The sequence below is a fragment of the Ascidia mentula genome, chromosome 6 (assembly GCF_947561715.1).
Source record: "Ascidia mentula chromosome 6, kaAscMent1.1, whole genome shotgun sequence".
NCBI lineage: Eukaryota > Metazoa > Chordata > Ascidiacea > Phlebobranchia > Ascidiidae > Ascidia > Ascidia mentula.
In genome coordinates this window covers 4,060,211-4,077,804 of record NC_138571.1, presented here as the reverse complement: position 1 = coordinate 4,077,804, position 17,594 = coordinate 4,060,211, and the positions used below count along the sequence as shown (strand labels likewise).

The 17,594-nt window shown below is 39.8% G+C and overlaps 1 protein-coding gene across 1 annotated transcript in view; it reads left to right on the top strand.

Annotated features, from left to right (window-relative positions):
* Positions 1-14,749, top strand: part of LOC145906916 (protein NLRC5-like) — a 32,582-nt gene extending 17,833 nt beyond the window's left edge. The window contains exon 4 of the mRNA XM_082994374.1: positions 14,537-14,749. Coding sequence (XP_082850500.1) covers positions 14,537-14,749 — 213 coding nt within the window. The remainder of the gene's footprint in view (positions 1-14,536) is intronic.
* Positions 14,750-17,594: the final 2,845 nt, after the last annotated feature.

The following is a 17,594-nucleotide window of genomic DNA, read 5'->3' as shown; positions in this document are numbered from 1 at the left end:
TCTGCGCTCCAAAAACCTGTTCTAGTCGCCACGGCCAAACATATCTTCGGCTACGGCTTTTATGACAAAAAAAATAACTCCTGAAAAAAAAAAATTAGAAACACATTTTCACTTTATTTAATCAGCAATTATTCAAGCTGAAATAAATCTAATTCAAATCTACCACGCGAGACCATACTCACTTTTCCGTCAGTTGCCTGCAAGAAAATATAAATTCGACATCACATGGAGTTCGACACCCTTAACGCCTAGTGGTCTAATGTCCACTTGCGCCATTTCATTTTCCAACAGAAGAAGATTTACCATTCTCCTACAACTCAAACAGTGTCTGGTTGGACGCACAATAATTCCCTGTCCATCATCAGGTTTACAAACGTGGAAGGGTCCGCGGGACAACTGTCTCGGTTGCGTAGATTTGCGCATTTCAGATCGTAGATTTCGACCTGCATCGCACGACAGTGGCTGTTAGTTCTTCTGTCGATTCGTTTGCGTCTCAATTCTTTCTGAATTATTTTTGTTCATCTTTTATTCAAGGTTTATATGATTGCAACGAAACCTCCAAGGCGTCTGGGCTATGCGAGTCCAAGCCAGGTTAGAGCGCTTCAACAAAACATCGATATTTCGTAACAATCATTTACAAACGTCTGTATTACGTAACAACAGTTTCCAACCTGCGTAATTGAGTGCAATCTTTGAAATGTTGGAGCACCGATGTTTCGTCATTAGAAAATTGGAATAGAGAACTTTTTATTACCGTACAATATTCCACCAATGTAGTTCTGAATTTGGTGGTGGTTAAATGTTTTATCATCAGGTATCGGTTTAACTTGATCCGTCATTCATTCTGATACAAACTTATCAATTACTTCGTCGGGTGTTCCACACGAGAATCCAAACATGAACCTCTAAGTTTTCAGCGTAATGATATATTTATGTTTATCGGGAGAAAAAATATTTATGTCAAAGTTAAATAATTACTTCTATTTTGTTTCGTTTTGTCAAAATAGAGTTTTAATACCGCTTATTTATTCACACTATGTCCAACTTGGATATTATTTCATTCAGTTGAAACTGCTTTACCTCTCCAACAACAAGATAGAAGACCGTGGTGCGGTTTACGTGGCGGCCTGCATCCAAAACATTGAACAAGTGGATCTGGGTGAATGCGGCCTGACAGGTGCTGATGCCCAACATCTGTACGAGAAGATTAAACTGGTAAAGAATCCGGTGAGTGATTTCATGTCTGTCTAAAGGAACAATATTTGTTATGTTTGTATCGGAATCAATTTGTCCAACATGCACGAAAATGTCAGCGTACCAGAGGTGTTGTGCGTTAGGTTCATTTGTTTTATAAGAGTAGCCGAGTGACGCAAAACAATACAACCAATAAATCAGGGTCACATTTTAGGTAGTTTTGTAAAATTAAGTTGGTTTTCAATTAAAACTTTCTGTCACGATGCAGGATTCAAGCTCTACTAATTTAATTTGTCCGAAATGTACCAAGGAAACTAAGAAGAAGCTGCTGAAGAATCTCGCATCGTCGTATATACGTGTTTCATCCAACCATGAGATACTTCGATGTTGCCGCTGGGCTCATAGAGTAAACGATGAGGAGTTAACTTCAATCGTGTCCTCCTTACTCCCTGATAAGATCGACCTCCGTCGTTCATCGCTCTTCCCGATCGACCTCGAGAATCTTACCTTCGTGATTCAAAGGAGAAGCCAACCAGTAAGATGTTGTTTATGTATTTTTATATCAGTAAGATATTAGTCCAGTTGTGAGACTTCGAAACGTAAATGAAAAGTTTTCATGATCATACATTACTTTACTGTCAGGAATGTGGGAAAAAATGCAAGCGTTTTCCGACAAGGGGACCGATACCACCATATGGGTCGCATGCTGTTGCAACCTATATGCCAAATGTTGTTAAGTTAACGTTTGATATTAACAAGATTAATTAACCCTTGATAACGAAATCCTATTTGACTAATTCATTTGACATAAGGCCACACGTGAGTTCTAACTTCAATGTTTTCTGATCTGATTTCAATTACAAACCTGATGCAAAATTACTTTACCATTTATTAGATTAAGGATACATGATTATATTGAAAAGTATATCGAATCGAAATTACAAGTTACGAGATCACGAGATAAACTGATTACAAACAAAGCATAGTTGAATTAGACAGATACCGAAACTAAGATTGGGCATGAGACGAGTTTAAGACTGTGTCTAGGTTAGTCCAGGAAGCGTACACATATATATATACACTACGATAAAAGTCGCCATAAGAAAAAAGTCAGTTCGAAGTTACCATGACAAAAGCTATTCTTATGTTGATGGACAGCAGCCCATCTCAATTACGTGAGAAGCGAACCTTCTGCAAACAATCGCGTGAGAGAAGCGAACCTTCTGCAAACAATCGCGTGAGATCTCGTGCGGACATGAGAAGCCTTCATTTTAATGAAGTGGTCAAGAAGTGACCAAGAAGTGGCCAACCACTTATCAATCAAACAGAACAACGAAAATAGCGTGCGAATAGCAACGAACTTCGCGTGAGAAAAGCGTGAGATGTTTGCAAAAGCATAGTTCTACCGTAAATTGGGAAATGAGGTCACCGACGAATGCGCATTCCTATTCTACCGCAGTACAATCCGAATTTGAGAGGTCCCGAACTTTAATGACATAATTTGGCTATTTGTGATCAATGTTCATGATATGCGTAAATGTCCAATGTCCATGTTACGTGAACACGTGAACGTAACACATGCTATTTATTTTTTGGTGGCGAAAATGTGTGGGTGTATTTGTTTTCAGATTTTGGTTTCATTTATAATAACATCGACCCAGTTGTTGCAAGAAATGTACTTGAACAATGCAAGAAATGTACTTGATTTATTCTATGTTTCCGGTCTTAACTGGTTCCTTAATTTCTCCAGAATCTCTCCCTTTACTTGGCATTGTACTCTATTAGCGACACCAGTTTATTTTGATAATAAGTCAATGTTATCAGAAGTTTCAAATTGAAGTCAATTAATGGATTGATTAACAATATTGAAGAATCGATGTTGACTGCACGGGAATCCTCAGTTTCTGCAAACACGAAACTGCAAATAAACACAGAAAGCTATGCGGGAATTGAAAAAAATAAACAAAAGAATGAAATAAAATAAATCAAAGTAAAAAGCAAAAAGTCCAGTACTGCTGCCTTCCTTATGCACTACACTGCAATGGAAGCACTAACGTACGACGTAAACACAACACAGAACCTGATAAGAGGAATGATAAAATCCAATGAACAGAATTACGTTGCAACCGAAGGACACAGCAATAAAACGCCAAGATATTATTCCCTGAGTTCTGGGAATGATCATTTTTTGGATTAGCTTCAGGTTTATTCATTTGGCTTCACAAACATCCAGTCTGTTTACCATCGGTTGTTCCACAAATGTCACTGCAAAAGAGTTGTCAATGGGCTTGTGTTGGACTGACGAGGGGTGCGCTTTAATAATGGTGGCGCAGCGTCCGTTTTTTCGGTACTCCCCGTTTTGCCTATTGTCACGTTCCAAACTGAACTATATTGCGTCCATCGTTTTGAGAATTTATTTTTAGTCTGACCAACGTACTGCTCATGACAGATTTGGCACGATGCAACATAAATACCATAACTTGCACAGAGTAGATGTTGCGCTAGTTTGTGTTTTTTTACCTGTTTTCGTCGTTAAATTGGTCGTTTCAATAACTATAGATTTATGGTGGCCATGGTGTCCGCACACCGTCTGTATGCGTAACTCCCCGCTGGGCTGCTGCAGTCTGTTTGCAATGCAAGTTGCCGGTAATTGGTCAGAATATTTCCCAAAGACGGCGGTCGTTTGTGAACAATTCTTGCTTGGCTTTCCAATTCTTTCTCTTTGTACTTTAGTTTGAGCACTTAAAGGAAAGGGGGTGCTCCAAGCAATCATTGAGATTTTGTCCTTTACGGTGGCAACACGAAAGCGTTGTGTCCAAGTTCGAGCCTCTGCAATATTTGCATAAATAGCCTTCTTCGAGAAGCTCGATTTTGTACACTTGTCCTGAAATTGATCCAGGCTTTGTAGGTAGTTCTCTTGTCTTTTATTCAGGCGATGCAAACGACATCCTTCACATTGAATAATGAACTTGTAAATGTGTCCGGGTGATAATTGTTCCATGAAGGAAACACCGCTCTTTTGCTGTCTCCGTAACAAAGTTTTGGGTGACAAACCCAAAGCTAGATTCGCAATCCGGGACGTGCTACACATCCAGAAACTCTACGAAAACTGTCACAATCCTTGATGCGCATTTCACGGAAAACAATCCGCAGTCCTGCAGATGAAAATGTTTACGGTCTTTAGTTGAATTTCCTTACACATTTATTTGAAACGATTCGATGCACATACGACTAAACTTGTAGTTTTCTTTGCCCAAAATTGTTTTTTTAAATCCAACTTACGCCTCGTACTTTGTACATGATGTGAAAGCGTTGTTTCCATGGACATCAGGCAGTTAATCAAAGCTTTTCTCGTAACATCAATAATACGGGAATGGTTCAGACTAAACGACGACCATGTAATCCCCGTATTAGAGTGATGAACATGACCTTGCTTTAAAGGGAGTTTGTCGAAGCACTGATGAAAGCCATATTACAGGTGTATCTTTGAGGCGTAAACAAATCGGCGTTAGTAATTGCACGCGCCTCGTCAGTGCTTCGCGTTGTTAAAGAGTTTGGTGACAACTTCCTTTCAACGCCCATATCGCGGTTGGTGGTTGCGGCTGGCGATGCAAGAAGGTCGCGTATTTACACCTGCAGTGCGGTTGGCGCCAACGCGGCAAATCATTTCAACATCTAAAATACCAAGAACGTCGTTATGTCGTAAATATGTTGTTAGGAAACTTCAATTAGTTTTATTAAGCTACAAAACAAGTTGTTCTTATCGATTAACTTAATGATCAACGAATTAATCATGTACAGAGCGTTTACTTAGAACATATGTATTATTTAGTTCGCCTATTACCGTTGGAACAGAAAAATGACGATCTTTGTGGCACAGACTTTGTGAACCAAACGATTTTATTATAGCGAAAACTTAATTTTAATCCAATCCATAATGCAAGGCAATTTAATCCATTGCGAACAATAACAATACATCAAATATTTTGTGATAACTTATCACCAAACACTCAATTTATAAATAAAAGCTGGTAAAACGACCTTAAATTCATCATAACAAGTCGAACGAAAACAAGCTAACACTCATTGCAGCTGACGGATAAGTTGAATCAGATTTAAACTCTGCCGTCAAACGCTTCAAGCGAGAAAATCACGCCGTCACGGCATGACGCCGACTGGTGTGAATGCTTTGCCGCTTGCCGTGTTTAGAAAAGCGTGCCACCTGCCGATAACCGTGACAGGTGTGTATCCAGATGGGAATTTTATTTCAATAGTGAACTGTGTAATATTTTGAAATGATTGAAATGATTATCGTATTTCGCAAGCGAATTCGCACCTAAGAATATAGTCAACGCTATCTAGATTTCTCAAAAGATCATGGTTGAATCTAGGACCAACTTTATTGCATAATTTAACGCAATAACACGGCGCTAAACGAGGTCACAGTCTTTGAGCATTATTTGCCCTGAGTACTTTTTACAGAAAAAAACACCATCAATTGTGGGAAAAAAAAAGAAAAGCAACAATTTTTATTTGGCGAGTAAAAGGTAAAAGTCAAGCACGGCCACATTCCATTATAAACATTTATTTCGATTTTACGATCGATTTTCGATTAAATTGTTCTTGCCGATTGTAAAGCGAACACAAAGTGTGTTATGTTGTCTATATGCATATTTACATTTATATATGGTGATTAAATTGAGGTGTGTTATACCGAAAAAAACGACAGATATGTTACAAAAGAGTTGTAAATCGCTTTCAACACCACTTGTGACATTTGTTCGGTCGTTGGGTTTCGGTCCAACTTGATTCCCAGTAACTCCTCATCGTCACGCATCGTTGGTATCACTGTCGCCAACCATAACACTTACCTGGGAATAACCGGTCGTCTGTTCGTCCAAAGTTTTATCGCATGTTTCACGCGAACTCATCCAACATGTTCACATGACACGTCAGCTCATTCTCATTGACTTTCCGACCAAAGTCATTAGGTTTTTGTCTTGTAACTCAAACCGAGTCTTATTGAAGTAGCTTACTTTAGTTATTGAAGTAACTTACTGTAGTTATTTTCACATACGCCATGTCAGTACAAATCTGTTTAACAATTGGCTCACAGATCTTCCATTCAGCAAATTGAAAGGAGGAAACCCCGTCGATTCTTGCAAGACAGAAACAAAGAGTAAACTACCTTTGATTCCATCCTTTTACGTAATCACAATTGACCAATCGTTGGAGAAGTTGTTCTCAAATTAGTGTTTTGGGCAAACAAAACTCCCTGGATTGTAATCTTATAACCTGGAACGCCGAGTCTTCGTCTGTCGCAGTTTCTGTCCATCCCAGTTTCTATTCCAAATCGAATTATTGAAATTAGGATGAGCATTATTCGCGTTGAATTAAAAATAATTATTACTTGTTTCATTCGTGTTTTCAACTTATTGTTTTTTTGATATCGCTTATCTGTGTTGTTATTCAAACTTTGTTTTAACATCAATATTATTTCATTCAGCTAAAGATGCTCAACCTCTGGGCCAACTATATAAAAGACCGTGGGGCGGTTTACGTGGCCGACTGCATCCACAACATTGAACGAGTGTATCTGGGTGGATGCGGTCTGACATGGATTGGTGCCAAACATCTATCGGAGAAGATTAAACTGTTGAAGAAACCGGTGAGTGATTTTATGTCTTAGTCGGAATTCGTCCAACGCACATCCCGAACAAAGTCATTAAGTTTCATCGTAGGTTTCACGCGAACTCACTCAACATGTTCACATGATGCGTCCGCTCATTCTCATTGACATCCCGAACAAAGTCATTAAGTTTCATCGTAGGTTTCACGCGAACTCACCCAACATGTTCACATGATGCGTCCGCTCATTCTCATTGACATCCCGAACAAAGTCATTAAGTTTCATCGTAGGTTTCACGCGAACTCAGCCAACATGTTCACATGATGCGTCCGCTCATTCTCATTGACATCCCGAACAAAGTCATTAAGTTTCAACGTAGGTTTCACGCGAACTCATCCAACATGTTCACATGATGCGTCCGCTCATTCTCATTGACATCCCGAACAAAGTCATTAAGTTTCATCGTAGGTTTCACGCGAACTCATCCAACATGTTCACATGATGCGTCCGCTCATTCTCATTGACATCCCGAGCAATGTCATTAAGTTTAATCGCAGGTTTCACGCGAATTCATCCAACATGTTCACGTGATACATCCGCTCATTCTCATTGACATCCCGAGCAAATCATTAAGTTTTATCGCAGGTTTCACGCGAATTCATCCAACATGTTCACATGATGCGTCCGCTCATTCTCATTGACATCCCGAGCAAAGTCATTAAGTTTAATCGTTGGTTTCACGCGAATTCATCCAACATGTTCACATGATGTGTCCGCTCATTCTCATTGACATCCCGAGCAAAGTCATTAAGTTTAATCGTAGGTTTCACGCGAATTCATCCAACATGTTCACATGATACGTCCGCTCATTCTCATTGACATCCTGAGCAAATCATTAAGTTTTATCGTAGGTTTCACGCGAATTCATCCAACATGTTCACATGATCCGTCCGCTCATTCTCATTGACATCCCGAGCAAAGTCATTAGGTTTAATCGTAGGTTTCACGCGAATTCATCCAACATGTTCACATGATACATCCGCTCATTCTCATTGACATCCCGAGCAAATCATTAAGTTTTATCGCAGGTTTCACGCGAATTCATCCACATGCTCACATGATACATCCGCTCATTCTCATTGACATCCCGAGCAAATCATTAAGTTTTATCGCAGGTTTCACGCGAACCCATCCAACATGTTCATATGATACGTCCGCTCATTCCCATTTACACCACGAGCAAAGTCATTAAGTTTTATCGCAGGTTTCACGCGAACTCATCCAACATGTTCATATGATACGTTCGCTCATTCCCATTGACTTCCCGAGCAAAGTCATTATGTTTTATCGTGTGACTCAAATCGAGTCTTGTTAAAGTAACTTACTGTAGTAAGTGACGTTGGTATTTTCACATAAGCCATGTTCAGTACGAATCTGTTCAACTGTTGGCGCACAGATCTTCCACACAGCAAATTGAAAGGAGCAAACCCCGTCGATTCTTGCGAAACTAAAGCTAAGACTACATTGCCTTTGGATCCATTTTTTAACCTAATAACAATTGACCAATCGTCAGGATAAGTTGTTCTCAAATTAGGTTTCTCAGTCCTTAACGAATCCAAGTGATTTTAGGAAATAGCGAAGAACCTGAAATCGTCCTATTTTCTTCTTACATCGTGCGACATTACCTTTTCATGTGTTGTTAGTGCAACGTTTGTCGCAATAGTTAGCGTTTAGTTGAGGCATAGATTTCCTAGGTGAACCTTACTTGAGAGTTTATTTGTAAGGCCTGAGCCTTGGGCCTGGAATTTGGCAATCTCCTTTCTTCTGTTTTCGAAGCAATCTATCTCCAACTTGTATACACAATTTTATTCTTACCAAATTTCAGTATGAAGACAAAAGAAAGGCAATGTTATTTTCAAACCTTTTCACACAAGCAATTTACGTGGCATTTGACAGATTACAGAGTGCCTTGCACAGCACTTGCAAAAGCAAACCATGATCAAAGAGGAAATAGCTGCGCCAGTCAGGCGTGTGAAACAACGTTGTACAACATATATTGAAGGCAAAGCAAATTTGCGTTGACAGGGTCACACTTTGGCCAACGCCAACAAAGACGATATACTGGAAATTACTTGCAACACAACGACCAATGTGGCTTTACTGACATAAAAATTTGACCTTCATGCATCAAAACGTTTTGTTAATTAAGAATTCGCTACACTGGGTGGCCGTAAAATGTTTTATTATCAGGAATCGGTTTACCTCCGTCATTCATTCTGATACAAGCACCAAAATTACTTCGTTTGTCCCAGTTTATGTTCTTTTTAAATAAATCGGATTAATTTAATTCGGGATAAGAAATATTCGCGCTTGATTAAAAATAATTATTACTTGTTTGATTCGTATTTTTAACTTATTGTTTTTTGATATCACTTATCTGTGTTGTTATTCACACCATGTATAACATTGATATTACTTCATTCAGATGAAGATGCTCAACCTCTCAGACAACAATATAGAAGACGGTGGTGTGGTTTACGTGGCCGACTGCATCCAAAACATTGAACAAGTGTATTTGGGTAGATGCGACCTGACAAGCATTGGTGCCAAACATCTATCGGAGAAGATTAAACTGTTAAAGAAACCGGTGAGTGATTTCATGTGTTTATTATTGTCTTTTTTCATTATATTTCGTTAGCAGATTTTATTTTATGCGACTCAGAAAGAGTCAATTAAATTCCATGCGAACGTTGGTATAATATTCTACAGCAACCGGATATTTGTCTCTATATATCGGTGCGGTATGAGGCCGTTTCGGTCCTTGGCCTCTATAATAACTCCAGTAGGGACAGTATAACGAGTCGTTAAGTGGGTGTCGCACCGAACGAACACGTATTAACATTAACTTGATGTTTTTGAAAACGCTTACGCGAACCTAGTTATTTCTCGACATGGGGGTCGAAAGCAGCTGTTTAAGATATCTTCGGAGTGCAGGCAAAAGCGTTGTGGGTTCTGATTTAATCGCTACGATGGGTTGCTCAGGCACCGCCAATGTTATACCATAAATCATCTCCGCTGAAGACGTCTGCAAATCATATTTATGGGTAGTGCGTATTCCCAACAATACCCAAGTTGGACATGTTGGCTGGAATACCGAAACGGGATATCGAATGGTAGATATAAGCGCGGGCGCACTTAATCTTGCATTGGAATTTCCCCCAACCAGCGAGTGAAACGGTCTACCACCGTGGGTAAATACATCTTGCCTTGACATTGTGGTAATGGCCCAACTATGTCAATGTTGACATGACTGAAACGGTTTGACGGACGTGGATATCCCTATCACGGCGCTTTGATGTGATGTTGTACTTTGGCTTGCTGACATAAGGGAAATTGCCTCATCCATAGAACCACTTGCTTGCGAAATCCAAGCCAAACAAACTTGGAGGCAATAAGCTGCTTGATGATGTGGATCAACTTGTTCCGTGCTTTTAGCGAAGGGGTTGCCCTGCACCCAGCTCAGCGCTTGAATCTTCTTGTTTGACATTTTTGCAATTGTTGTAACAAATGTGATGTAAAATCATCGAGCGAAGAACTTCAAAAGCAAGCTAGAAAAGAACACAGAAATTGTCAGATAGACGCTTCGGTGTGCGTGTGCTCACATGGATTCATGATTTGAATGTTTAAGTTGACTGGGCGAATTTTTCATTGATCGCCATGTTTTGTCGGCCACTTGTTTCCTCTTTGCGACTTCCTGGGCCAAATACTCATGTAACGATATGTACCAGGGATGGTTAACATGTCAGAGAATACGATCCACAAGAAACATTCAATTTGTGTCGAGTTTTGCAAAATAGTTTGCGAATAGTTTGCTTACGATACTGAAATATTCTTTGTAAAGACACAACAAAATCAGACGCGATCGACCAGTTAAACGATCGGCTGAACAATCGTGATCGACGTGTTGGCCGCCCGTAATGTGTAACAAATATTTCATGATGTTGTCCAGATCCAGGTTTCGCGCCGCAAAGACATTTAGTGATTACCTGCCGCATTACTCTGGGCACATTTTCAAACCTCCTGCTCCACTGTCTCTTCCCCCAAAGTCAGTCACCACTCTTGTTTGCATTTTTTGCCTTTTTTTAAAGACATTTTTCATTTGGACAAAACTAATCGACATTGTGCGTGGCTTGGCAAAAACATCTTTTAACCCTCAAAGTGGTACATTCTTGCAGGTATCGATGTCAGAGTTCAGCATCGTCAGGACCTTTAACGCAAACTGATGCGAATAATAACGTCAATCACTATGCAATTTCAAATAACATGTTTCTTTCGTGGCAAATTAAATTTGTAGCATCGCACGACAGTGGTTGTTGGTTCTTCTGCCGCTAGTTTGCGTCTCAATCCTTTCTGAATTGTTTTTGTTCATCTTTTATTCAAGGTTAATATGATTACAATGAAACCTCCAAAGCGGCTGGGCAATGCGAGTCCAAGCCAGCTTAATGCGCTGCAACAAAACATCAATATTTCGTAATTATTGATAAACGTCTGTATGACGTATCGTTAGTTTACTCGTATCGATTGCCTAATATTCATGTAACGTGGAAATTTAACTCTTGGGTGGCTGAAGATTTATTGGCTTAATTTACATATTTATGAATATTTTTGTAGAAACATTAAACATCCTGCAGTTTTCAAAGTGGCGTCGCTAATCAAAATTAATGTAATTATGTAAGCGCAAAACAAGAACGGTTGATAACCAAAGTTCTAAACCATCTCTTTCTCCGAACCCGATCTTCGATGTAACTTGGTTTCTAACTCCAAATTGCGTAATTGAGTTCAATCTTTCAAATGTTTGCGCACTGATATTTCGTCATTAGAAAATTGGAATTGAGAAAATCTTGTCGATTTCTGCGATGCAAAAGCAAAGCGTAATGAGCCTTTAATTTAACCCAACCCTGATCACAATACGGCGAAAACGGTTTACGATTTTTGGTCGCCGCTACTATATAGTGCAGTTTTCTGCTTTATTAAGATGAAGCTTTTGAAATAGGTTTGTTGTAGTTGCACATTTATTTGTACGCAACCCTGACATAACCGTGTTGCATCCACTTGAAATTGATCGAATAGTAATTTGTGAAGATGATTCTATATTTTCTTCCACAAACATTAAATCATCTTTCTACGATCAACCAACATATAATATTTTGTGTTTACCGTCTTACAACATAAGAAGACCAAACATAAGTGAATTTAAATGGAGCCGGCGTCCTTTCTTGCAAACAACCACGTATTCGCGAGTGATTTTGTACTTAGAAACGTAATGGTGCGACATAGGTAAATGTACGGTAAACGTAATAACGGTCGGGATTCTATCCCATTTCAACAATAAAACTGAGTTAATGAGAATTGCAAGGGTTTGGATGAGAATGTCCATGAATTTCGTCAAATACACATTTCGTCCTTGTTGCTTGGACGACCAAAATAAATTTATAGGCCTGGCGAGAAAGGTCAAAAGTCCATCAGCAACTGTGCCTTGATGGCTGCTGTAGTTAGTGCGGTATTTTCACGTGCGTATACAGAGTTGATTGCTTCTTAATTCATTTATTGTTTTTTTTTTTCATTTTATGGAGCAACAGGATTACCTTAACTCCACATTTGGTCGGGTTTTTAGATTCCATCTATTCCTCAGCGTTTCTGTTACTTTAGGCATGACATTTGTTAAACAGACACAAAGCCTCTGCATCTCCACTGAGTAATATATTTAGCAACATCTGTACCGTTTTTCCATTTCATATTTTGGACCCCAACAAATTCGTTAGCTGCTCGTCCTACACAAAGATTTCGTCCAATAATAAATGTTGTATCTCTAAGCACGACAAAATCTTACTCACAACTTTACATAGTACTGCACACAAAAATTAAGAACATTTAAAATACCAAGTATGCGACAATAACGTGTAATTACCTCTGGTAATTTTACCCAAGCCTGAGTCATTGAGTATTGCCGGGTAAAATCTGGTGCCCACTGATTAACGATGTGACAAATATATGGAAAATCCGCGTGGGGCAAGATTACTCTTCTCTGAGACGACACAGCGATGACGTATCGACGTTTGTAAAATCCAACGCTGAAACACGGCGTTAACGAAGAGTCTACCAGATGTTCTACCTTGTGACGTCGAATTTCGAACTGGAACTAACGGAGTTCCCCTGGCGTCCGTATGCCTGCTTCGTAACATTGATTTAAATCGTCTGAGCAGAGCAAACAGAACAGACTTTTTCCCATAAAATATTGGCTCCAAAGCAAACTTCAATTTCTTGTCATATACATCCAGCTCCATAAACCAACCCTCAACATAGATGATAGCTCTAAACCTCTCTATCTGTTTAACATGTAGGTCTGCACAGCAGCTCGACACTTTGCTGATTATCACCTCGCTGCTGGGCTGCCGGTGCTGGTGACACGCCCCCGGCTTGTTGTTTTACGTCATTGCTGTTTCCCTTCTGTCTTTTGTTTCCCTTCTCTACCTTGACGCTTTTTGTAAGCTGCTCATTTGAGTATTGATGATGAACCCTGTATGAGTTCGAAACGTTTACCAGCATTATGATGAACAGTATTCTAGCTTTGGCTTTTTTATTTAGACTACTTAACTCCAGATACCCAAGTTTCTTGTTAAGTTTTCCCATTAGCTGACTCGTGCTATCCAAAATTGGAAAGTAGAATTTTTAACGACAGGAACCAATAATATTCAGAGAATGTCCCTAAGTTGATCGGTGACCGAAGTTTGTTGCTTTAAGTTTCGGTCGTCCAATCACCTGTCCAAACTTTGTTTGTAAAAATGTTGCCAGTTGGCATTGAATCGAGCTCCATGTTGAACCATTTCGAGTCGACTAGTGGAATTAACATTTTTGCACGGCTTTGCTTACGAGAATTGCCACTAACCTCACACTTGAAATCTGTTTGCTTTCACGACTCACAACTGTCAGATGTCCACTACGCCCGACAAAATTACACCTGTGAGTTTTTGAAGCAACAGTTTGATGCAATACCCCGGAAACCTAGACTGTAAACACAGGGTGCGAAATTAACAATACGTTGCCATCCATGACAACTTCCGCAGTGTTTTATATTTACCTGCTTTCTTGCGTCCCGAGATACTTTCGGTTCGTAACCTTTTCAATACTGGCTTCTTACGCTAAACTTTATTTTGAGCAAATAATCCGCTTTAGAATACAAAGAAAAGTTCCCATTAAAGTTACAAATGTCATCCCGGTTGGTAACCACTGCTGTATTCGTTTGAAACAAACAAAAAATAACATCTGGAAACTGCAATGAAACAAAAGAACCTGACATAACCACAGAACAACGTTGAAGTTGAAGATCACAACAGGAAACAGTAATAAATATACCAGAAGACTAAAATCGCCTGACATAACCACTCCTTATCCAAGTATCAGCAGGATGACGTCGATAATGCAAAATATTAATTTGTGCTGTAGTTTACTGTTACATGTTTGGTTCAAATATTAACAAAGCATTGTTTGTTTGGAAACAATGTCAATTGTTTTGAAACAATGACCACTATTACCAAAATCCTTGTCATATATTTGAATAAAATGTTGTAAACGACGATGATATCACTGACGTAATAATCTGATGATAAGAAACTTTCTGTGTTTATTTTTGACTTAAGTTATTTTGTTGTTTAGATGGAGTTACTTGATCTGTCCGGAAATGATTTGTCGGATGAAAGTGCCGAGTCATTGGCTGCATGTGTTCACAACATTAGGGAGTTGCGTGCTCAATATTGTGGCTTCACACAAGCAAGGGAGGATCTCATCAGATCAAACGCCAGGAAAAGTTTTCATTTAACTTTCCTTTCTAGCTTGCAGTTCCTTGAGTTGTTTCCGATAAAACGTTGAATGTATAGTCAACACAATACGTGACGTAACACGCGATGCAATATTAACCAGGATTTATTGTATGTTACTCTATACTTGCAAATTCGTCATGTCCTTTTCGTATTTAATCTGTCTATGACTTTGCCTGTGAATCTATTTAACTTTTTTAAGCTCTGGATAAATTCCTCATTTTTTGACGACACCGGGATTTGAACCCAGGATATCCTATGTTATATTGAGACAATACAACTGTAACCACTAGCACAAATTTTATTTTGTCATAGCATTTGTAATAAAAATCAATACACTAGCGATAATATGAATAATAAATTGATAAGATTCGAATAGCACAAAATTATAGAATGAATGTAAGCACAGGGAGACCTGCCTTTATAGCTGGAACTTCAATTAACATTCCGGCACTGGAATTCTGCGAATGCAATTTAACGCAGGGTACGAAATAAATACAGAGTGCAAAATGAGTATTTTGTTGCGTTCCACAACACCTCCCCAATAACACACAAAACCGCGCAATGCACAAAATCACACACAATTTTAACAACAAAATTGTTGCGGCGGTTTACGACGTCCAGTGGACCTTCGTGGATTACCCGGGCCATACTCGGGTGCATCTGAGGATGAAAATTGCGAACCCTGTTTTGTACATGAGATTCCCTATTGGGCCATAATACAATGCGTAGCATGGCATCCCTACTTTGTACGCAGTCCGTGCACTGCGACGATTCTTCGAGTTCGCGGCTAAAGTTTCTCTCGACAATTTTCCCTGAGCAATATGAGGGGGTGAAGGTATAAGCGCGTCAATCTTCGTACGCATTTGCCGATTGTTGAGAAGTTGACTTGGCGAATAACCATTCCCAGTCGCCGTCCTTCTGTACTGCATGAGAAATTCCATGATTGCTTGTATTGGAGGCTTCACAGACTTTTTTAATGCCTGTTTAAAAGTCTGAACAAGACGTTCAGCTGCTCCATTTGTCGCTGGGTGGTAAGGAGCTCCGGTGAGGTGAACTATTCCTCTCTCCTTGCAAAATTTTCTGAATTCGTCAGAGGTGAACGTCGGGGCGTTGTCAGTGACTAGTGTATGGGGATAACCAAAATGAGAAAAGTCTTTCTCCAAAAGATCCGCAGTAGCTTTTGCTGTGATAGACTGTGTAGCGTGGATGCATGGATACTTTGAGTAAGCGTCAACCATAACGAGCCAATTGTGACCCATAAAGTTAATGGCATGATCCACATGTAGTCGACACCAAGGTTTTTCGGGTGTACTCGGCACAGTTGTGGCATTTGCGACACATGTCCATGATGTCCTTGTCGATATTTGGCCAGTATACAGCTGTTCTAGCCAGTTGCTTCATCTTTTGCATTCCCAAGTAACTTTGATGCAACAACTTGAGAACTTCACGTTGAAGTTTTGCAGGTATCACATCTCTGCAGCCAGACAGTAAGCAGCCATGACTGATGCTAAGGGAGTCCGCAATCTGACTGTAACGATTGAGCGAAATTTGCTTGTCAAAACGTTTATTTGGCCAACCTTCTTGAGTATACCTCATGACCTCGGACAGAATCCGGTCTTTGGCCGTTTCTTTTATAATAGCTGTCGCGTCTGCTGGCTTTACTTGATTACTCAACGTTGTAATCGCACATACCGTATCCGTATCAACGGCGGTTTCCTCCTCATCAAATGTAAGATCCTTTCCAGCTGGAAGACGACTAAGAGCATCGGCATTGTTAATGTCGGAAGTTTTTCTGTACTCAATATCGTAAGAGAATAGGTTGAGTAGCAGCGCCCAACAGCTTTTGTCGGTCGGTATTTGGAACGTGGACCTTCAACAGGCAAGAACCAATAATATTCAGGGGATGACCGGAGGCGGATCGGTAAGCAACGCTAGTGGACTCCAGCTTCGGTCGCCCAATACTTTTCCAAACGTTGGTTGACAAAATGTTACCACCTGCAGCGGTATCGAGTTCCACCTTGAATGATTTGAGTCGACAACAAGTGGAATGACCAATTTTGGTACCGCTTTGCAGTTAACAGAGGCCACCAACCTCACACTTGAAATCTGGTTCTTCTTACGACACACAGCTTGCAGATGCCCTTTGCGTTTGCAGAAATTGCACCTCGAGTCTTTAAAAGGACAGTTTGAAGCAAAATGTCCAGGTTTTCCGCACCGGTGGCACTTTAACGATTCCTTTGGGATATCCCGGAAAATAAAGTTCTTCGCTGTCTTGCCTCCTTTTAGCTTATTCACAGACGACTCCCTTACAGGACCAAAAACTGTTTCTTTTGCCACCTTGGCTGCATCTTCAGTTTCCACAGCAATTTGTATTGCTCTTGCGAACTTCAGTTCGTCATCCTTGACCTTGAACAGAGCCTTTAACACTGCCTCGTTGTTCACGGAACAAATATTCTGTTGCGTACCACAACAATCTTATTCCTACATGACTGTCGAATTGTGTACTTTGTTGTATTTCAACCTCAAACGCTGTCAGATGACAAAATCAAAAAATTTCCAAAAAAGATCACCGAAAATGGAAATTGGAGAAAATGCATGCCTGAAGTAGACGACCTTCTGAATAAAATCGAACAGGGCGTTGTTGAATGGCCGAAAAACATTTCCCAAACCACAGATCCCAAACTATCTGTTATCATTACATGTTAACTACACGGTTGGACAGAAGTTAGAAGGATTGATTGAAGCAAGAGACTTCATGAAAAGCAACTTTGATCAATCCCCTCAAACCTTATAAAGCAGTTTTTCCCGATGGCAAAACGATAATGTGTGACGTAGACCAAAGGTCCCTTGCTCGTTAATTTCCACAGCATTAAAAATATATTAAAATAACAAGT